Source organism: Paraphaeosphaeria sporulosa, assembly GCF_001642045.1.
Source record: "Paraphaeosphaeria sporulosa strain AP3s5-JAC2a unplaced genomic scaffold CC84scaffold_11, whole genome shotgun sequence".
In the NCBI taxonomy this organism is placed as follows: domain Eukaryota; kingdom Fungi; phylum Ascomycota; class Dothideomycetes; order Pleosporales; family Didymosphaeriaceae; genus Paraphaeosphaeria; species Paraphaeosphaeria sporulosa.
Genome location: NW_017253370.1, coordinates 620,116 through 640,845, shown reverse-complemented (window position 1 = coordinate 640,845; position 20,730 = coordinate 620,116). Strand labels below are relative to the sequence as shown.

Here is a 20,730-nt window from a genome sequence, read left to right as displayed (position 1 = left end):
ATGGCTGATGTTGCAACATCACGCTAGCCTCATTTGGGCGGGAACTTCCTGGTGTAGAGAATACGCAAATAACTTCTACACCACCGAAGCTCAGCTGCAAGAACCCTCCCAAGTGTATCATGTCGCCATAGCTCATCATCATGACCTCGGGCCCCACCATCGTCTGACACATGCTAACATACAAAAACTCCAGGCTCCATCTAAGGCTGTTTCCGAAGAAAGAAAAGTCAACGAGATAGCCTCACCACACGTCCACCTCATAACAGTGGCAGGAGGATACTCTTGACCCACTCCTCCACCGCCTGCGTAGCCACCTCCTTACTTCTGCCTTCAAGCTCTGTAAACCTCCCCGGGTCCATAGACAGGAACAACATCCAAACGTCCTCGTCACACCCTGACTCAACCAAGTCCCTCACACTACCACCCTGCTCGAAGAATCTGGTCAGAAGGTCTCCATCTACGTGCCTGAATCTCGGCGCTCCTGGACCTCTGCGTTGAAATTCCGGGTCCACCTCTCTCGCTAAGATGTTAATTTCCTGTGCACCCTCCGCTCCGCTTTGCAAAAGGTTATATACGTGTCCGCTCCTCTTTTGAACAGTGCTGAACTGCAGTCCAGGGTCTTTCCTTTGTTTCACCTCAATGAGATTTTGCAGCAGGCGGAGGAAGTTCAGTGCACCATAGTTGATGGTTGTGAAACTTATGATGGTGCCGTCTGTACAGGCGCCGATTATATCGTCATTGAGGACGCCATAAGGAGCGGCTTCATCAGGAAATTTACGATTGTAGTGGCGGCGCCACGGCGGGCGAATGTTACCACGTTGGATACGAATGACCGAGCGCGGAAGGCACGCCTCAAACAAAGTCGTGGTGGCGCTTTTCTTCGAAGTATGGAGAGGTTGAAGTAGACCACTGACAGAGGCACTCTTGTCCGTGACCAGAGCGATTGTGGCCTCTTTATGTACACTCGATATTGTGCAGTTCGATGTGTTAGCCACTTTGTATACAAGATGGCGCAGAGAATTGCGCTGCCGCGAGTCGCTGAAGAGCGGGGTGATCTCAAAGGTTTCGCCCTGTGGCGAATATACCTTTTTGATCCCGAAGCAGAGGTGAGAGTCGTGACTGGTCGAGACGTAAACTAGATTGTTGCTAACTGTCATGTGGACCCCAGGGGAAGGTAGGTCTATGTGTGCTCGTCGTTTCCATCTGGACAGGTCAGTTCCAGATCGTTGAAATTACATATGTTCTTACCTGGCTGCCTCGGTACGTTCTATCTGCTCGATTTGCAGCGTAGACCCAACGATGCTGATGATGTGCTGGCTGTCGTAACCAGCTATGCAGCGTACAGCCTCATCGAACCGCTTCTTATCTTGTAGTTTAAGGCCGGATTTGGTAATGTTCAAAACGAGTCTGCGTCCTTTTGAGTCTCCCTCAGGTGGATTCAGTTCAGTGCCGACCAAGAGCAGCGCATGCTGGCGATTCTCATCGGCCGAAAACACCCATCTGACCATTGAATGCACACGTTCGTAATGCTTCAAGGGTATTTCGGACCTCGCAACTTTGCTCTTCGGCGTGCCAGGCACAAATTCACCTTTGATCTCGACTTCAGGGGTCGTTTTATCGGCGAGTAGGTCTATAACTTTGATGCTGGACAGCATGACTCTCCTGTATTGACCACTTTGTTCTCTGTCTTGGCCCACTTCGAACTCGTTGGTGACCACAATCATGTGATGTGGCAAGTCGTCTGGCACCAAAAGCTTGATTGGGGTTTGTGTGGTGGGCAATTTCCGTGGGAGGATCTTCCCATCTTCTAGTGCCAAAGGGGCGGCAGCCTGGCCTGACCACTGGATGTCATAGTCTAATCGAGCGTAGACCATGCGGTCTCCAAACACAGCAAAGATAAAGCCACCCAACTCTTTGCCAAAAGCTGACGTCAAGGGAACTTGATCCATGGCACTAAGAGCTCCTTGAAGATAGGCTGGGTTCTGAGGATCGTCGAGCCATATAGAGTCGATGCCCGCGCCAAGATCACGATCAGACATGTGGATCCGACAAAAGTCGGCACCACAAGCTACAAATGCAGTCGAGCTGTCGAGTTTATTTGGGGTGACATACACGGCTGTATCCCCCATCCTCGTAACTGAGGGCGGAGGTGCTGCAAGAGATTAGCGAGTTCCATGACACATGTAGCGTACTCACAATCGGAGGCGGACGCCCTAGTGCCTGTCAGGTCTACGCAGATCAACAAGCCAGTCCTCGTACCGCACACGAGCTTCTCGTGCCCACGTGTGGTTATGAGCACAGCACTCTCATACACCTGTTGCAGGCCTAAAGGTCCAGCTGAAGGTACGTCGGTGCGGCAAATCTGCGCGAGCAGACCCTCCTCGCTAACCGCGAACAGGGCAAATCCGACGCCTCTGATCCCTACGAAGATGAGAGGACCATCGCCGGAGACCAGTATATCGATGCAGGTAGGATCATCGGGGAGAGTCCACCGGCTCCCCTTGTCATTGGGGACCTCGAAGGCTTTCCCCTCCAACGCTGGTATGACTTGAAGGATAGAGTTTGATCCATCATGAAAAGTGACTACGACGAAAGGAATGCCTGGTTTCGAAGCCGCCTGTAATAGCGCATTAGGAAAAGCGATTGAGCTAACGCGATTCAATTGTGGGCGCCGGAGAAGCACAGCTTCCTGATAAGTGATCTGAACAGACAAGCTATCAGTCATTGAACAAGCGGAGATAGTTTCTGCGTCGCGTATCAGACCGTCCTGAGTTGGTTGATCGGTCTCCCACACCGCACCATCCCAAGCGCTTCCCGAACCACCTTGTCTATACGACCCTTCCTCTTGCGTACGAGAAGCGCGTAAAACTAGGGTCTCTGGAGGAGCGTTGACAACAAGTATCGCGTAGTCTTGTCTCATCGGGTGGCCATCTTGCTCCAAGGTGGTGCTGCCGTGATCAACGATCCACAACCCTGTGGTTCCCTTCAACCCTTCGAAAGAATCGTCGACAAGAGACCGTAGCCCTCTTCGAAGCTGCGATACCTCTCCATGGGGAGCTTTGCCGTTGGAAACAAAGATATTTGCCCGTTTCCGATCATGCGGAAGTGGCAAGTTACTAAGGCGGGTTACAGCAAAGTCGGTGAGTGGTGCCCAATTTGGTAAAGATTCCACCAATCCGAAAGCGTATGCCTGCGAGTACGGTACCTTATCCGCATATTCTTTTGGCCATGCGCCTACTTTGCATATGTGCCCATCACTTCCGTGCCCTCCGGCAACAAGTACATCAGGATACGACTGCGCAAACTCCGAGCTATCGGCTTTGAGGCATGCAAAGGCGGTGTCGATTGGATATGCCCAACTCCCGGCGTAGGAGATATCGAGCGAGCCTGCAATATCGCCAAGCTCTACGTAGATGACGACACCATCTTCTCGTGCCAAGTAGAAGGCTTCTTTCGCGAAGTCAGGATTTCGAGGTGCTCGATCCCATTGAACCCACAGCGGTTGGCATGTGTTGCTGCCAGGTCGAAGAGGCTCTAGGAAACGAGGCTGGATTTGATGGCGGGAAATATCCGGAGGCCCGGCCAACACTCCTTTGCACACGGAGATGTACTTGTTTTGGACCAGTAGGAAGTCGGTGCTACGGCTGAGTGGAATGAGGAGAGATGGATTGCCGTCATCTGCAGATGTTAATACGTGTAAAGACGAAGGGTGCCACGAAGGAGCTCAAGTACTCACCAAAATACAGTGCGGACCTAGTTGTCCTAGGCACGGTATCGAGACTGTTTCTAAAATCCCAGTCGTACGTTGCTACCTTGATCTTGCCTCCGTCGACCAGAACGAAGATCAAAACTACATGAGCATCGTCTCCTGGTGAAAGAAAGTCCATATGCATGATCCGGCCCTTGATCGGGTACTGTTCCTCTTCGATTATAGGAGCCTCCTCACGTCCTGCTTGCACATCACGTCGCCATACATCCATCGTCTTCGTCTTGTACAGCATGAAGCAGCCTTCGTAAGCGGCGACGGCTATAGCGCGGCATCGTGGATCTATCGCTAGGAATTGACCCGGTCGGTTGAACCGTGACGTCGCTGTCGGTAGTTGAATCATTTTTTGGGCAAAGGTCGTTGGGCCTATATGATTAGCTTTTGCCCATAAGAACATGAGTGTCCTCGTGCTGAGCGTCAGGACGATGACCTCGAGTGGCAGAGTATTCGGTTCTTCCCCTGTTGTAGATCTTCGTCCACGGTGGAGAGAGGCTCTCTTCAGGAGTGGACTTTGCTCGGAAGTGTTGATTTGTACTTTCCGGGGATCGCCAAATGCCTTAGCCGCCAGAATTTTGCCTTTGAAGTCAGATTTGGTGGCGATGTGTCGAAGATGCCCATAATCGCAGATTTCCTTGAGCTGGACAAAGTCTTCGCCAACAAAAACCACATCATCGAGATCTTTGTGTCGAATGTTGGCTGGTATGATCGCACTGTAAAGTGGACTTCCAACGACTGTCTTGGTGAGTATGCCGATCTCTGGGGGCGCATGGGGTACGTCTTCGACGTCTCCCATTTCAACGTCTTCCTCCTGCTCCGTCTGTGACATGATCCGAAAGACATCAGCTGACCTCGAAACCCACTCTCCATCAACAAGGACGGAGCCTTGTACTTGAAAATCCATGATTGAGGGCCAAGAGAGAAGCGAAAGATGAGTGACCAAGAGATAGTGCGTCACCTAGGGCACGAGACCGAAGGTGCCCCGCCTGGATATGTAGGGCAGCGCAAAGCTGAACTCAGTCGAGGTGTGAGAGCTGTAGTTGAGTGCACACAGAGTTGACACATAAGGCAGCTGTCATGTTGGGTCTTCCTGGAGTCTAATGCAGGCCTCTTCAGGCGACCAGGCAATCCGACACAGACTGACGGTATCAACACGGAGGACAGCACATGTACGGCAGCCTAGAGCATGAGAAAATGGTACGACAATTGTGCGGCGATTTCAAATCCCGGGCGGCAGAGGCGCGAATTGGATGAATGTTGCGATGCAGGAATGCTAAGACCCCAGAGTCACAGAAGTGGGATGCTCAGACGAGCCAGCAGTGGGTCTTGGCACACCGAGTATGCAAGACTGCTGTACGATCGATATAGTGCAGGGCGATAGACAGGGTATATCTCGATCGCACAAGATGCACGCCAATTGATGCGGACCGCCAGTATTGGTCGGTCGTCGTCTGCACCAGTATGAGGTGACGGAAGGAGATGTACCTGGTAGTCGGCAGCGTTGGCTAGTTCGTAACGGAGTAATGGTTGCAAGAGCGGGTCATCACCTTCCGAACGGAGAAGATCCGTCAGTTGTTGAGTCGCCGGAATGGCAAGCCGCTGCCGCTCCTGGTCGCTTGGGGGCCGGAGAGGCGTGAATGTTAAAACGCGTGCGCAGGAGGACGTCGCGCGCCTGCCAAGACTGGGTCATTCATCACAGGCACCACAACATGGGCGACCTGGGAGCGTTTCGAAACACAATCTCATCGCCCACGGCCATGCCACGACAGCAAACACATGCAATGCGCCGGCAGCCCCGCCGCTGACCGGAAAGCCCCGCCCGCTGCAACTCCAGTGCTGCCCCGACCTCCTCCATCTGTCGCGCGCCGACTCGCGATGCCGGCGCTGCTCTCAATATGGCCTCATCACGACGCTCATCCCGCACCCCCTCCCGCTCAGTGAGCTCCACCAGCCTCTCGACCCGCCGCCGCAGCACCGCCACTCCCGTCCTCTCCCCTGCCGACAAGGAAAAGGCGGTGCAGATCAACAACGCGTGCAACGAGCGCAACCTGGATGCACTGGTGCATCTCGCGACCAGCATCCACGGCCTGGTCAGCGATGACCTGCGCCGTGTAGCATGTGCGTCTCTGTGCTACCTCGCTGTGACAGTCTCTAACAGCTGACAGGGCCCATACTGCTCGGTAGCATTCCTGCCAAACACGAGCAGGCTCCGTGGAAGGAGCTTCCTACACACCCGGATGAAGGTCAGGTGGCTTTGGATGTCCACCGAGCGTTCGTCTACTACCCCAAAAATGGTATGAATACCCAGACTCCTGGAGGTGTGGTTCAGTTCCAACCTCGTACTGGTCGGATGCCTACGCGAACTTCGATCATCAGACTCTACAGTGCCTGGTCAAAAGCTTGACTATACTCAGTTACCCCGAGAGGCGCAATTCCTTATTCGAGTCTTTGTCCCAGTACTGTAGAGAATGGTTCGCACATGTGCTACGAAAGGTGGTACACAGCTCGCGCGACCAACCCCAGCTTGCCCATCTACCATCGCGAACATCGTCAAGCAAGATTGTATACTAATCTCCCCCAGAATCCGAAAAGCACCTCGACCGCCTCAAGGAAGAGCTCTCCGACATCATCGTCGAAATCCTCCGCCGCCACCCCACCCTAAATTACTTCCAAGGCTACCACGACATCGTCCAGGTCTTCCTCCTCGTGCTCGGTCCCCACGATGCGCCCGCAGCCGTCGCACGCCTCAGCCTGCTGCGCATCCGCGACTTCATGCTGTCCACCCTCGATCCCGCCATCGCGCACCTCTCACTGCTGAAGCCGATCCTCGAAACTGCCGACCCCGAGCTATACGCGCATCTGCCCACTAGCCAGCCGTCGTTCGCACTGGCCGACACCCTGACTATGTTTGCGCACCACATACAGGAGTACAGGGATATCGCAAGGGTGTTCGACTTCTTCCTTGCACGGCACACCGTCATGCCGATATACTTCTTCGCCGGGGTAGTGCTCTCGAGGCGAGAGGAGATGCTGGTTATCGACAAGGAAGACGAGGACATCATGCACGCGATGTTGGGCAAGCTACCGCAGCCATTTGATGTCGAGTTCCACATCGCCCGCGCCGTTGAGCTGTACGAGCGGTTGCCCCCAGGGAAGCTAGGCAGCTGGGAGTGGTGGAACATATCCTCGTCGAGTGTGCTGAAGACGTCAACGACGCCTGCAACGCTGAGTCGCCTCGAGCTGGAAGACGGCGAGAAGTGGATGCAGCAGCAGGAGAAGGAGGTCCGCCGGCAGCAGAGTCGGGCTAAGGCCAAGAGGAGTGCACAGATGCTTAAGCGTAGGCTTTGGGTGTACCGCAGGCAAGGCGTCTTCGGACTGGCTGTTATTGTAGGCGTGTACGCGCTGTGGCTTGGTCGATCTGCCGGCGTCGGTAGGCTTTCGGCTTTTGCGCCGCTGAGCGAGCTCTTTAGAGGCGTCGTGGGTATTGCACGACAAGTTGTATCATGATTGTATAAGATACGCAAAAGTTTTGCTTGAACGCTTTCGTCTTCGGTCCACACGTCTGTATTGGATTCAGGCAGTATCAACCTCGTTATACCCGCTCTATCGTCAGTCACTTGGATCTATTTACATGCTTGTGATTTTTCATCGTTTTATCCTCATTCATCAAGGTCCACTTGAAAAGTATGCATATGTTTCATTTCACTTTGAAATTTTATCTCCTTCACATATGCTGACCTCCCCAGATCATCAGCTAGTAATTGCCACAAGTAGATAACCCACTTTGGTTCAAATACTCGCTTACGAGTGACAGCTTGCAAACATATTGGAATACCACCGCAGCCCTTCAATATTGCCGACTGTGGCGCATTATGAAAGCATCGCGAGAGTCGCAGGAAGTCGCAGATTACGTCTCGATGAAGGTTGGTGGGCGTGGTGCCCTGAAAGACTCGCACCACTGGCACGTCTTCAAACACTAACCACACAGTCAGAATAATTTTGCAAAACAAGTTGGATGGTTTCAGCAGTTTACCATGCCATTACAACCTTGTCGATTACATTCGGCCTCACTCTTGCCTTTCTGCTGGAATGTCAGTGGGTAAAGCTTGCGAAGATGAACAGGTACGAACCTCCTTGCAGGCCTGGCGATTTCCAACTAAGTACTTGGGGCAGTACGGTGACATGAAGAGTTTCGTGCTGTCGGCAAGCTCGATGTCTTCCTTTGAGGTGTTATCAGGTGCGGCCTCTTGTTCTTTTGTGACGGTGTCGCGACGCTCAGCCTCGGAAGCCATCACGATGCTGGAAGGTGAAGCCTTCTTGCATTTCGCGTCGCAAGCAGCACACTGCGGAAGTCAGACCTAAAAAAGTAAAGAATTAGACCTGTGGGAATGGCATACATCGCGGTCTTGGCACTTGATCTGCTGGCAGGTGTCCAATCCGAGAAGGTCCTGCAAAGGTCAGCGCACTGTGGTGTGCTTTCCCGGCTCGCAACAGACCTTGTTGATGCAGTCGGAGACGATAATGTTGCACTTGGCAGGACAAAGTCGGACACTCGTCTCACCGCGGTCAAACAAGCCGGAGACATCTGATGGTAGTAAGCGGCAGTACTGTCAGTTCAACGGCAAGAGCTGCGCACCTTTGGGCAATATTGCAGCAGCGAACCCCACAGCTGCAAGAGCGGCGGATGAGAGGAGATTGAGCAGCTTCATCTTGATAATTTGCAACAGCGATTGGCAGGCCGCAGTAGAGAACGGAGCAGGGAAAAGCGAGAGCTGGAGTTAGAGAGTGGTGAGGAGAAGGAGAAGGGCAAACAGCGAGTGGAGCGCAATTTAAGAAGCACAACACGTTTGCTCCGACGAAAGCCGCTCCCTCCCACTCGAGGAAGATGATGGTGAAGATGAACGGTGAACACGTAGGACAATTTCAGAATAAGATTCATGCAGGAATGCGTGAGTTCTACAACAGGAGGTTGCGGAAAACGCGATGGACAAACACATGCATACAGCATTGTCGTGTACGATAGCAGAGACATGGCTGCTGGACGACTAGAGTATTTCGCCCTTCCAGGGAACGCAATGTCTTCAACCCTTTCGACGAGGAACATCTAATCTCTTGCCGTTTGCTTATAGGTATTTCAATGGCTTTTGATCTCGCTTGGGAAACCAGCTCATCGGTGGAGCGCGCCTGCTGCATTCACTCAGGCAACGCCAAGAGGGTCTGGTTGACGAACGGGCGCCCAACCACACATTAAAAACCCGCTCTTCCACTGATTCTTGCCTCGATATCTTATAAAACCTCGAGACACCCTCGAATCATCTTTCCTTGGAACTTTCGGCGCCTGATTAGCATGAAGCTCTTCCAGCTTGTCACAGCTTTCGCTGTGACCGCGTTCACGGTTGCCACTTCCCCCGGTTCTGGAGACGAGTCCCCTGCTCGTCGTGCCTCCGTCGCCCGTCAGGCGGTGAACGGTAAGTTACTCCCCATCGTCGCTCCTTCCCGGCTTTTCAGGTGTAGCGGTTACGCCGTACACTCAAATGTTCGATGCGCTCGCCACGTGCCCTGCGAAGTCGTACCGGTACTTAGGTACAGGCCCACTTGGGGTACAAATCCCAGCTCTTGGGAACACAGCCATTTATTCAAGCTGTGGTATCATGGTGTACCTATAATAGCATACATGCCTTGACGAAGCTGTGCTTCCAATTTGGATGTCAACTCACAAGGCACCTCAGACTTAGCCGCGCGCAACCCCGGAGCCGTCTCGCACTACTCCCATATCCTCGCGTACTACAAAAAAGGATTCACTAGCCGAGACGAGGATCACGAGAACATTCCGGAACTGGCCGAGGCTGCGGGAGACTCATGCAGCGACTGGAAGCAGAAGTACAAGAAGACCCAGTGCGCACGTCCCTGGGCTCCGGAGTGCGAATGGGACTGCGCGGCCAAGCTTTGCAAAGACGGGCCCTCCGAGTGTCACAAAGGGGGAGCTCTTGGGCCGAAATACTGCGGTTCTCGAGCCAACGGGCACACTTCTTCTGGCTCTTCCGTCACTCTTCTCGTTCGCCAAGACGATCAACATACGAACGAGGCAAACGAGAAAAAGACTGAGACGACTGCCGGCTGCGACCAGTGTGACAGCTGGATGAACGATTGCAAGAGCAAGTGCCCCCATCCAAATCGCCCTGAGTGCCGATGGAAGTGTTTGGCCGCACTTTGCGCCGGTCGAGGGCCTGCTGAGTGTCGTGGAGGTGCTGCTTGCGGTTCAGCTTCTGGTTGCCTGAAAGATGCTGGTTCTTCCAATGCTCCTCAAGCCCGTGACGATGGCGACGGTTGGGACGAGGAGGAATGCAACGAGTATACCACTGGATGTGTTGACGCTTTCTGCCGCGACCCTCTTCACAATGGGCCCAACTCGTGTTCCCACAAAGTCAAAAGTTTCTCCCTGGCATGAGAGTTACATCAGGCACCTTGGAGACCTCCCTCCTGCCTGCCTCAGTAGTCGCATGTGATCGCCCCTGCATGACTTTCGTCAAGACCCTCTCGAAGATCCAGCCCTCGGAAGGACCCCGATGTGTGCGCCCCCGCGGCGAACCTCATCTAAGATTCGCTACAATCGACGACAATCCAATACAATCATCACCGCTACTGCCCCGCACGGTTAGCCTATTACCTTACACAGTTAGGCAGCCCCCGCAAGTTGATGGACCTCTAATCGGACCGTACGTCACCGCCAAGCAATGCCATCATACCTCTTGAAGATAGCCTTCAAATAGTCTACAGCAGCTATCACGACCACATGTACAGAAGTTAGAAACAATTTGACCCCCGAACTCGTTTCCCTTTGTTGTAAGTGCGCTTGCGGATGCTTGCATGGCTCGGGTGTTGCTTGCACCCTACCTCACCTGCCGACGTGTAACTACTAACACTGCCGCAATAGGAAAACCACAGACATCTTTGTCTCAAAAAACGATTGATCAAACTCAGTTGTGGTATTAGCGCTCGTGAATAGTCGGGACCCTTGGACTGCATTCGTGCCCACCAATCAATCGCGCCACTCCCGACTCCGCAAATATCACCCCATCTCACCACCAAAATGGGCGATTCTACCCAACGCGTCCTCATGCCTCCCAGCCAGGCTTCCTTCGGCTCTCCTACACCTTCTGGTCTCACGCCAAACACACGCTCAGAAGCAGAATCCGCATTCAATCTCAACGCCATGACGCAGACGGATTCCGCAGCTCCCGCAGACGACGGCCTGTCTGAGGCGCAGAGGGCATACAGGCGGCCCGGTGGTCCGGTGAGGGCCAGCAGCATGAATTATGAGCGGGCGATAAGAGAGGTTCGTGGCCAGAGTTCGGCGTCGTGAGTGCCTCCAATTTCATATTCCAAGATCCTTCACACCTCGAGAAGATAGTCTGCCTTTATCGAATCAATTGCTAACACCAATGCTACAGATCTAACCTCCCGGATGAGACCACAGCTCCCGAAGGTATCACGGGCGCCGCTCGAGTGCAGTCTCCCGTCAATGGCATCGCCTTCCCGCCGCCCGGCCAGGGCGTCGTGCCCTCGTACGAAGGCATCGGCAGCGGACAGGCGGAAGTCGTGAAGAAAGCGCGCAACAGGGGGCTCAGCCTTGGTCACCTGGGCCGGGCACCGAGCTGGAACGAGCAAGATATGAAGCACATGCTGCAGGGGGGGTTAATGGAGCAGGTTGACGGCGCGGCCGGTTACGATTCCGGCAAAGAGACGAAGTGAGGGCGGACGTAATGTCGGGCGTGGGCACGGCCAGGATGGGTGTTACGAAGTACGATGGCATGAAGTACACGGCGTTTAGGAATGCATAGGAAAAGGACACCGGCCACTCCTTGGAGTCACAGGTCGCCTCGCAATCAATCTATATGTTTATCACACTTGGGTATCTCTTTCAAACTCATCTCTGTACAACCGCCTCACCCCGAACCCCCCGTCAAAGCCCACTCCAAGAACCCCCCCTTGTTGATCCCCCTGCCTTCCGCCCTCAACAGTATATCCCACAAATCCCGGACCGTCCAACGCTTTTCCCTAACCAGTTCCACGAACCTCCCCATGCTTTCCGCAAAACCCTCCCTTCCGTCCTCATACATGACCGTAAGCCCTGACGCTGCCACACTCGCCGCAAGCCATAGGATCGTTATTTTGACCCCAGGATCACCGCCAAACGTCCTACACCCCCACAACCCCGTATACACTCTCGAGTATTTCGCCGAAGAAAAGGCCGTGGTTGCTTTCTCCATCTCACGCTCCACGTTCGCCCGTTCAACATCAGGATATATTGACCCGTCGAAGGAATCCAACTCCAGCGCATCCATGAACAACATCGCTCTTTCCCTCCACACCTTTGCAGAGTAGACCTTGTGTGGCCCACACCCGCGCATCTCGCGGGCCATGCCGACGGTCCTAGTGATGGTCTCAGCGCCCCTCACGACGAGGACCTGCGCGGCGGCAAGCGGCGGCGTGACCAGCACCGCGGGACACGCGGCGGGCGTCGTGCCGACCAGGACCTCCTCCTGCGTCGCGGAGCGCCCGAAGCCGATGAACTTGTTCGCCGACACGACCACCGCGTTGCCCCCTGCCCCGAGGTATTCTGGAGCGTTCGTCGCGCCGTCCATGTGCAGCAGGCTGATGTCTCCCATATCCGTTTCTTGGGACCCTGGCCTCGCGGGAAACGGCGAGAATGAAGCAGATGCACAAGGACTGCGCTCCACAACCTCGTAGCTCACTTTCCACTCTTGCCCCTCGTCCTCGTCGCCCTCGGCAATGCCCCCAAAGTACCCCAGCACGCTGTCGATATACACCTCCGGCGCGCGGGCATGCACCTGTTCTCCCGCAAACCACAGCTCGAAGATGTGGAATCCCGTCTGCCAGGGGACCTCCTCGAGCGTCCCTAGAAACTGGTGCGCTACGAGGCATGCGACTTGCTTTCTACTCAGCTCCAGCTTCGCGGTGCGTTCGCCCAGGATGGGGAGGCTGTGCGAGGGGAAGAGGTTGGGCATGGCTAGTGCAGAGTTGGCTATAGCTGGCCACAAGACGTTGAGAAAGGCGGCCTCGCGCGCACGTAGGATGGAGGCGAGGGTGTTGTAATCTTGTGGCGCTTTGCCTCTGCGTTCAATAGCAATGGTTTCCAGAACATCGAGAAGCGCGGGAATAGACGTGACCGGTGTATCGAGCAGCGTTATAAAGAGCTGCCAGAAGGGGGGATCCTCGCCGGTGTCATTGGGGCTTTCGATGAGGGAGAAGCGGTCGATGCACGTGATGGAGGGGTGGGAGGGGAGGATGTAGACGTCTGGCCAGTACGGGGACATTGCGTTTGTCCTGCTTCCGAGTTCCCAGAAATTCCGGTCGCTTTGGGGGATAAAGGGCGGTAAAAAGCCGTTGGATGTGGTGGTGCGCCGGGGGTTATGTTAGCTATTCTGCGACGCGTATGGGCGAAGTGTGCAGCGCGGATTTGGTTGGCAAGAGATGGAGATTGTTTGCATAGTAGACTGCGGAAGAATTATGGTTCTTTGGTGATTCTCTTTGCGCACAATGAGGCGTTTTTCCGCGAGTTCAGCGTTAAGGAGGCGATTCGCCTTAGCGTGGTATACCTCGTATTCATAGAATAGTCGAGACAAATAAGGGCGCTGCGAAGGGCGCCTCCATATCGCACCCGCGTATAGACACCCACTGCGCAATGCTTCGTAACTAGTTGCGGCTTAGCAAGGTCAAATTGTGCGTTTGGTTGAAGCTCGTGGATGGAGTACATAGTACAGCGCACCTGAATTGCCTACACATAATATACATCTTTTCGCCGGAGCAGGAGTAGTTGCCGTCCGAAATGCAAATGCAAATGCAACCAAAATACCCTCGCACCTCGACGCCTTACTTCGAGCCTTCTATAGTACAGCTGTCGGATCTTTCCCCAGCATAATCTTTATATTCCTTTGTATGCCCTCCTCTTGAAGCTTGAGATCCCGTCTTCTTTTCGCGAACCTCACTTCTTCTCCACGTTGGCGCCGGTCGCATCATGCGCTGCTTTCGGTACCAGCTGCTCGCTCTCGCTCGTGTGCTCGTGGTCCCGGTTCACTTGGTCAGCCGCCTTGTTCGCGCCGTCTGTCGCGCCGCTGGGTCGGTATTCGTCGGGTACGAGGCCGGAATCTTTTGCTGATGAAGTTGAGCTCAGAGGTCCGCCAGTGGACTGTGCATCCGCTACAGCAGTCGCAGGCGCTCCTTCTGCCGAAAGGTCGTCCTCGTCATCGTCGGCATCAGACTCAAGCTCCGAGCCGTAAACCTCGGGGTATTTGCGGAAGCAGCCTTGCATGTCCCTATTCGCTATCAGCACTATGCTCTCGGTTTAGGTATAGAGGGGTTCTCACTTGAACTTCTCAATGCAGTCCATGCCCTTGGGCTCCTCGGTGCTGTACACAAAGCAGCTGAACGCCGCCTTGAACTCTTCGCCACACGGCCCATCGGCCATGCCACCCAGGCATGGGCAGTCCCAGTTGATCTCTCCGGTCTCGGGGTTGAAGGCACCCTGCTGCCCGGCCTCCTCCTCCAACTCCTCTACGCTTCCCGCTGCGGCAATGGTCTCATTCGCGTCGGTGGCAGCCTGCTTCTGATGCTGTGCTTGCTGCTGCGCCGCCAACTGAGCTTCGATGGCTTCCCGCTCCGCCTTGCGTTTGAGGCGGGCCGCAGCTACATCGTCGATGGTGGGAAGCTGCTCGGTCTCTTCGTCTGCGATAGGCAGAGCTGCTACAACACCTGCTATGGGCTCGTTAGCATGCTAATCGTGTTGCCACTCCTCCTCTTCGCATCACTCACGTCTCGGTTCCTCAGCCCAGACATCCGCAGTGTTGTAGTAGTATATTATCGCGCCAGCAGCGCCGACGCGCGCGAACAAGCTCTTCCAACTTCTTGACTTCTGCGCGGGAGGCGCTGTGGATATCAATCGTCGCGCAGGCGCGGCGGCGCGAGGGACGGCGCGCGCCGCATTAGAGGCAATTAATCGAGTTGCAGGTCGGAACATTGTGCTGAATGGAAAGGAAAGAAGGGAAACGATGAAGAAGAGAAGCTGGGGTCGCTGGCGTGAAGATCTTGTCCGCTGTCGTCCGGTTGTCAAAAGTTCATCATTGGGCAAGGCTCGGACCTGCATTTCTAAGCGGGAGCTTGACCGAAATGGAAAGCGCAACTCAATTACGTCGGCCGCCTTCGGCCGCCGCTAGAACTCACGAAGCACATCACAGCCATGCCAGGCATGAAAAAGTAGCTTGAGTGCCAATCTCTTAGATTCTTCCCAACATGCTATATCATCGCCATCAAAACCCTCAAGGGTATAATAAAAGCTACAAACACCCGCTCAACGCCAAAGTGAATCATCCCCCTCTTAGTACCAACAAGATCCAACAGGGGTCAAAAGAAACCCTATCATACACAAAAAAGAAGTCGAATCAACCCTACTAGCTTTCCAAAACACGACTGCCGAGCTCGGAGTAATGGTCGGGAATGCAAGAATGGTGGTGTTTGTTCATAGCATCGTGCGTCCGCTAAGTCAATGACCGCCGACGCTCTCGTGGCTCAATTTGTGCCACCCCTACTCCCATGCAGGTGCCGCGCATATACAAAGAACTGAAGACGGCGTAATCGAGCTGTCGCCAACCTGGACCAGAGATGGAGAAGATCGTTGACCGTAGCCTGACCCCAAGATCGATCGTCATGCCATTACAAGTGGTTTCAAAAATGCGCACGCGCAGTTGGAGCGCTGACGGTGTTCAGATGTCTGAAAGAAGTCGAGGTAGCCATCACCGGCCGCGCTATTCCTCATCAAAGAACACGTTCTTGTGATCTTCGAGGAGAGTTTGGACGGCGTTTCGTTGTGCTTGCATGTCGGTCAACTCTCGGTTTATATCCGTCGGACGCATAATCGTCGGGGCAAAAACCACAGCGAGGTTGAGCGGTGTCATCTAGAGCGTGTTAGCGTGATACTACCGGGGGCATACGATGGGCCACTTACGAGATTATCGTCGGAATGTTGAATGACGCGGGCCAAATGGAAGATTAGAAACTGAAGTGTGTCGTAGTGTGGTCGTGGAATCTCCTTCAAGACAGCTCGCAAGGCCCTGGCTCGTTGGTCTGGATTCTCAATCACACCCGCATCCAGAAATTGGTCGTAGTGGGCGTAGGTGATGAGAGGGGTCGGTAGACGGCGCAGATAATTCTTGAGGGTTGAGGTGACGGCGTGAATGTCCAGGTCGGGGTCCGAGATGTCCAACTCGTCGGTACCTTCGAAGCCGGCCTTCACTTGGTTGACCTGGGAGGAACCTCCGCTTTTGCGGTATATACCCTCAACATCCATTCCTCGTGTCTCTACCTCCTCAATGCAACGGCTTACAATTGCAGGAAGCATCCTCTTTTCGTATTCGCACCGGGCGATCAGATCTGAGCCGAACAGGACCGAAGCGTCGACCTGCTGCGTGCTACCGTTCTCATGTTGCATCGGCCTCATCTTACCTTTTGGATCGTTTGTAGGGTTCTTGCCGCCGAACCAGCCTCGCGGCGGAGCCTCTTCCCGGCTCCTAAGCGAGTTCGACATTGTTGTCATTGATGCAAAGTCTGGTTGGGTGTGAGTAGACCCGTACGGGGTGCCAATGACTTTGATGTTCATCTCATCGGCTGGCTTCGACTCCGTCGGACCGAACGCGCCTTTGAATCCTTTCGTGACATTCTTCGTAATTGCCTGGCCACCCTTCTTCCAGTTGGAGAATTTGGTGGCTTTGCCGGTCTTGCGAATGTTGACGACCTGTGGTTGCGCCAGGGTGGCCTCGGAATCTGCCTCGTGCAGATTGGAGTACGAATGCTCGTGAATGACCTCACGGGCGTCGACAGATATATCAGACTTTCCACCCTTGTGGTTGGCATTATAAATACCTAGACCATTTGCCGGCGACCGTGCAGCCTCAATCGATTGATTACCCATGTGCTGCTTGTTGGTTTTGAGTGTTGATTGAATTGACTCAATGAGGTTTTGGTTCATGTCGGCAAGCTTCTTGTTCTGCGCACTCAAAGACTCGTACTCTTGGAACCCCTTGTCTTTCATCTGAATCAGATTGGATATCTCATCCGTGAGGGCCGTGCGCTTCGAGATGAGCTCTTCAATTTGGCCGCCGAGCTGGTCTTTCAACTTCTGGAGTGAATTTGCAAAGTCTCGCAGAACGTCCGACTTTAGTTGGTTTATATCCATGGTGGATCCGCTGTTCTCTTTGGCTTTCTTGAGGTGCTCGGTCATAATCTCGAGCTCGCGAATGACCATCTCACGCTGGGTGTCAAGAACGGCCATTGTGTTTCGCTTTTCTCTCAGCATTGTGTTGGCCTGTTTGATGTCGGCAGCGCTGTGCACGGTCTCCTGCAAGCCATTCTTCTCGGCCTCGAGTTCAGCGATTCTTTGTTGCGCACGGCGAAGCTCGTTCCTTAGATTGACGGCCTCTTCATTGGAGTTTGGCGACGCAATTGTCGGGCTGCTGATATCTATGGAGCCATTAGTGGGCCATTTCTTATGCCCATGGCCACGAGAGGTTATTGAGCCGCGGTCGCTGTGACTCCGGCCGTGCCCTTTCATAGCGTTGGAGACTTTTCTCAACATACCACCCTCCTTTTCATGCCCCTCCTGGTTCGAAAGCAAACGCGCAAAATCTTCGTCCATGGAGAAATCACCCTGTGCACTGTATCTCGGCAAGCCACCAGTAGAGTAAACTGTGGTGGAACCATCACTCTGCAGGGTACTAACAGATTCGGATGTCTTGTGATTTTGAGGTGCCGGTGGAGGCTGCGGGGGTGCGCGTGGAGACACAAAGGTGTCCGTAGAAGGCGGGGGGCGTCTCCCTGCCGCGCGCTGAGGTAGTCCTGGCGGGTCCAATATCTCCTTGTCGTTTCCATAGATGCCGTTCTGTTGACTGTACGATGAGGTGGCAGATGGCTTTCGGTCGGGCTGCGGCATAGTAGGAGTGGTCGGAGAAGGCCCAGAGATGTCCTTTCTCGATATTGGAGCAGAAGTCTTCATGGAAGAATTGGTAAGTGAATCGCCACGTGCTGGTCGCTCGACCTGCGGTCTTTGCTGGGTCGAACCGAAGGATGAGCTCGAGGTCGTGGACAAATCGTCACGGCTGGTATCCACGGAAGCCGTTGACTTTCCAATCGCCTCGGTGGGTTGGTTAGCGAGCCTTCCAGCTAGATCTGTGGCTGGAGAGCCACGCGATGGCGAGCGAGCGGTGGAGTTCTTGCGCGCTTCCGCCCTCTTGTTCTTGGGCACTTCTTGAAGCTTGAAAGCTTCTGAAGATTGCGACGGAGCAGGTGACGCATGCTGGCTTCGAGTTCGGTCGGCAGTAACAGCGGGTGGGTCGCTGATGTTGTCCTTGCGCTTTCGAAGCGTGTCCACAAGCTGCTCCGAGGGCTGCCTCCCCTTCTCCTGGTACGCAATATGGGGGCTTGTAGGCTGTCGTTCTGCGGATGCCGACCGAGATCTGTTCTCCTTGAGCATTTCTCTGTGGCCACCCACGGGGCGGTTAAAGTAGTCACGAGCAGACTTGCCCTCGGCCCCTCTGCTGTGTGCATTGTTGATGGGCGACGGCCCTGGCGCGGGGTTTGGGTCCAATGCGAAAGGGAGAAGAGTGCCGTTGTCATCGCCAGTATCGGATGCTTCAGAATGATTTTTCTCTTTGTACGTGCTCGCAGGCAGAGTTGTGGTATCTAAGGGGGATTTGTCAGTGAGAGGCCCAGCACGCGAATGGGTGGTGTGTGAACTGGGGGCAACGAAATAGCGCATACCCCTACGGGCGTCGGTCTGGGACGCGGGGGACGCGTCACGCCTAAAGTTGGCAGGTGAGGAGTCATTCCGCCTAGGTTGAGGCGGCCTGGGAGACACATCAGTGGTGGTGGGCTCTGAAAAGATGTCGGAGGGCGTGTCGATATCAGGCGTGAACTGGGTCGCAGCGCTCGGGGGGAGGGCGGGTAGCGACTTGTCTACTTTTGCTTGCACTGAGGACGAGGGCGGTTTTTTAGTTTTCTTTCGACGGCGTGCCATCAGAGACTCATGGCAGGACATGCAAAAGATACCTTGCGATGTGCGGGCATATCGCAGGTTCTCGATCTTGCGCTTGCAGTTCCTGCATCGGAAGCAGTTTGCGCAAAAGGCCTGGTCGCCCGTCAAGATGGCCAGGTCCTCAATCTTGTTGCCGCAGTGGTTGCAGCTGTATGTGCAGTTGTTGCAGATGAGCGAGCCATCGCCGAGCAGCAGCAGGTTCGCGTCCGAGTCGAGCAGCGTGCCGCAGGTGTTGCAGCGGAAGCAATCGATGTGCCATCGGTTCCCGGCTGTCGCACGTCAGTGTCTGTAGCGAGGCAGGCGCGCGGCCGGGTGCGGTGGCCTAGGGCAGGTGCATACCTAACTCGAATGCCTTGCCTTCCTCGAGGATCTGCGTGGCCGTTAGCCTGCGGCGACGAGGCAGTGATAGGTCTTGTTCTCACCTCGCCGCATCCCTTGCACGGGTAAACGACATCATCCTGGTCGAGCGGAGACTCTGGATAGCCTCCAGGCGACTCCATTGCGCCCTAGACTGCGAGTGCGGCCTGCGGGCGTGGCAGGCGGGCGGCGGTGGTGGGGGGCGTGAGGGCGAGGCGGCACACGGCTCTGAGGACCCTGAATGCGAGCGCAGCAGCTCGTCGTCGCGGTGATGGATGGCTACGCAAGCAACGCAGCGCCCGGGCTAGCAGTCGCGCTGCACGGCGGCTGTGTAACGCACTTGTCGCGGGCCTGGCGCGGCTCGCAGCGAGGAATGAGGGCGGGCGGCGGTGAAGTCTGGTGCTGGGCAGCTGGCAGTGGCGACGGCAGCGCGGTGAGAGCAGCAGACGGGCTTGACCTGACAGTCTGCACGTCGTCCCCATCCACCTGTCCCGCTCTCCTGCGAAGTGGAGCTCAGCCAATGGGTCGCCATGTGCGGCAGTCAATGCGCCCAAGCCAGACTCTGCGGGTGCAAGGGTCCTTCACAATTTCAGTATAAATCAGCGCGCGAGGCACTGGCCCGGTTGGCAGCCCCATGCGACACGCCGCCAATTTCTGCCTCTCTGCCGCTGCGTTCTCGCTGGCAGACAGCCTGGCGAGCGCAGATGCAGCGCTGACCGTCGGTGCCAGCTCAGCCGCAGCGCATCCCAACGCGCACCGCACTGGGCCCGAGATGTGAAACGACCTGGCCCTGACCCGTGGAGTGGCACGCCAGGCCTGGGCGGGCAACACTCAGGGCCGCTAGGGCCTCCACATCGAAGATCACGTCGATTGAGCGCCGCCCCTCTTAGTATACATAGTATCAACCGGCTTGTTGATAGAGCATCGCTTGACTCGCGAGCAGATTGGTGGCTTTGGGGCTCGACACCTGCGCTCACGACGCCCACCTGCAGTCTACACACCGTTGCTGTGCCCACGCCTGCATGCCATCTCGCAGTCGCTGTCGCAGGACCCACCGTGGCCCCCGATGCAGTACACCAAAGGTTTGAGTCCGCTGTGTTGCCCTACGTTAGGCAACACGTGCCCATTCCAGTGTATACTTGCACGTTTCTGTAGCTTCGTCATCTAGCTCGTTTCTCAAACAGCCATTTCCAGGCACGCGCCCAAAATAGAGACTACCATCGATGGACGCATCAGCTCTCGTCATCACCTCTCACGTCGGCCCTTTGCCATCGCCCGAGCACCACCAGTCATGCCACCATTGCCAGGAATTACCGTGACAAGCGCGACCAACGTCCGCGTATAGCTTCTACAAACGCGCAGTTTGAGCCTCCGTGCTCAACTTCTCCACCGCAATGATCGCTGACAGGGCGCATATCTGGTCACGAAGGAAGGAGCAGTCGAGGCCTCAACCCCGTCTGCACAACTCAAACCTCGTCTCAGTGCATGGCAACAGTGCGGTACGCGC

General features: G+C 55.1%; 7 protein-coding genes across 7 annotated transcripts; 2 read left to right on the top strand and 5 right to left on the bottom strand.

Moving 5' to 3' along the window:
- Positions 1-257: 257 nt before the first annotated feature.
- On the bottom strand, positions 258-4,592 carry CC84DRAFT_1221526 (uncharacterized protein; the record flags this gene model as incomplete). The annotated part of the gene is made up of 4 exons (XM_018183283.1): positions 258-1,203; positions 1,249-2,152; positions 2,197-3,678; positions 3,737-4,592. 4 exons carry the CDS (start codon positions 4,590-4,592, stop codon positions 258-260), a joined length of 4,188 nt encoding a protein of 1,395 aa, XP_018031344.1.
- A 1,066-nt stretch (positions 4,593-5,658) lies between these two features.
- CC84DRAFT_1101096 (uncharacterized protein) lies at positions 5,659-7,270 on the top strand (the record flags this gene model as incomplete). The annotated part of the gene is made up of 3 exons (XM_018174896.1): positions 5,659-5,881; positions 5,929-6,108; positions 6,345-7,270. The coding sequence occupies 3 exons, from the start codon at positions 5,659-5,661 to the stop codon at positions 7,268-7,270; spliced, it is 1,329 nt and encodes a 442-aa protein (XP_018031343.1).
- Positions 7,271-7,541: 271 nt separating this feature from the next.
- CC84DRAFT_1263043 (uncharacterized protein) lies at positions 7,542-8,472 on the bottom strand (the record flags this gene model as incomplete). The annotated part of the gene is made up of 6 exons (XM_018185202.1): positions 7,542-7,739; positions 7,797-7,844; positions 7,894-8,106; positions 8,161-8,211; positions 8,260-8,348; positions 8,400-8,472. The coding sequence occupies 6 exons, from the start codon at positions 8,470-8,472 to the stop codon at positions 7,671-7,673; spliced, it is 543 nt and encodes a 180-aa protein (XP_018031342.1). The 3' UTR covers positions 7,542-7,670.
- A 638-nt stretch (positions 8,473-9,110) lies between these two features.
- Positions 9,111-10,411, top strand: CC84DRAFT_1263042 (uncharacterized protein; the record flags this gene model as incomplete). The annotated part of the gene is made up of 2 exons (XM_018185201.1): positions 9,111-9,231; positions 9,493-10,411. The coding sequence occupies 2 exons, from the start codon at positions 9,111-9,113 to the stop codon at positions 10,209-10,211; spliced, it is 840 nt and encodes a 279-aa protein (XP_018031341.1). The 3' UTR covers positions 10,212-10,411.
- Positions 10,412-11,387: 976 nt separating this feature from the next.
- On the bottom strand, positions 11,388-13,101 carry CC84DRAFT_1190185 (uncharacterized protein; the record flags this gene model as incomplete). Its single annotated transcript, XM_018181102.1, has 2 exons — positions 11,388-11,654; positions 11,827-13,101. 2 exons carry the CDS (start codon positions 13,099-13,101, stop codon positions 11,388-11,390), a joined length of 1,542 nt encoding a protein of 513 aa, XP_018031340.1.
- Positions 13,102-13,769: 668 nt separating this feature from the next.
- CC84DRAFT_1221520 (uncharacterized protein) lies at positions 13,770-14,801 on the bottom strand (the record flags this gene model as incomplete). Its single annotated transcript, XM_018183282.1, has 3 exons — positions 13,770-14,100; positions 14,152-14,539; positions 14,597-14,801. 3 exons carry the CDS (start codon positions 14,799-14,801, stop codon positions 13,770-13,772), a joined length of 924 nt encoding a protein of 307 aa, XP_018031339.1.
- Positions 14,802-15,585: 784 nt separating this feature from the next.
- Positions 15,586-19,366, bottom strand: CC84DRAFT_1221519 (RhoGAP-domain-containing protein; the record flags this gene model as incomplete). Its single annotated transcript, XM_018183281.1, has 5 exons — positions 15,586-15,735; positions 15,786-18,514; positions 18,593-19,135; positions 19,206-19,236; positions 19,289-19,366. The coding sequence occupies 5 exons, from the start codon at positions 19,364-19,366 to the stop codon at positions 15,586-15,588; spliced, it is 3,531 nt and encodes a 1,176-aa protein (XP_018031338.1).
- Positions 19,367-20,730: the final 1,364 nt, after the last annotated feature.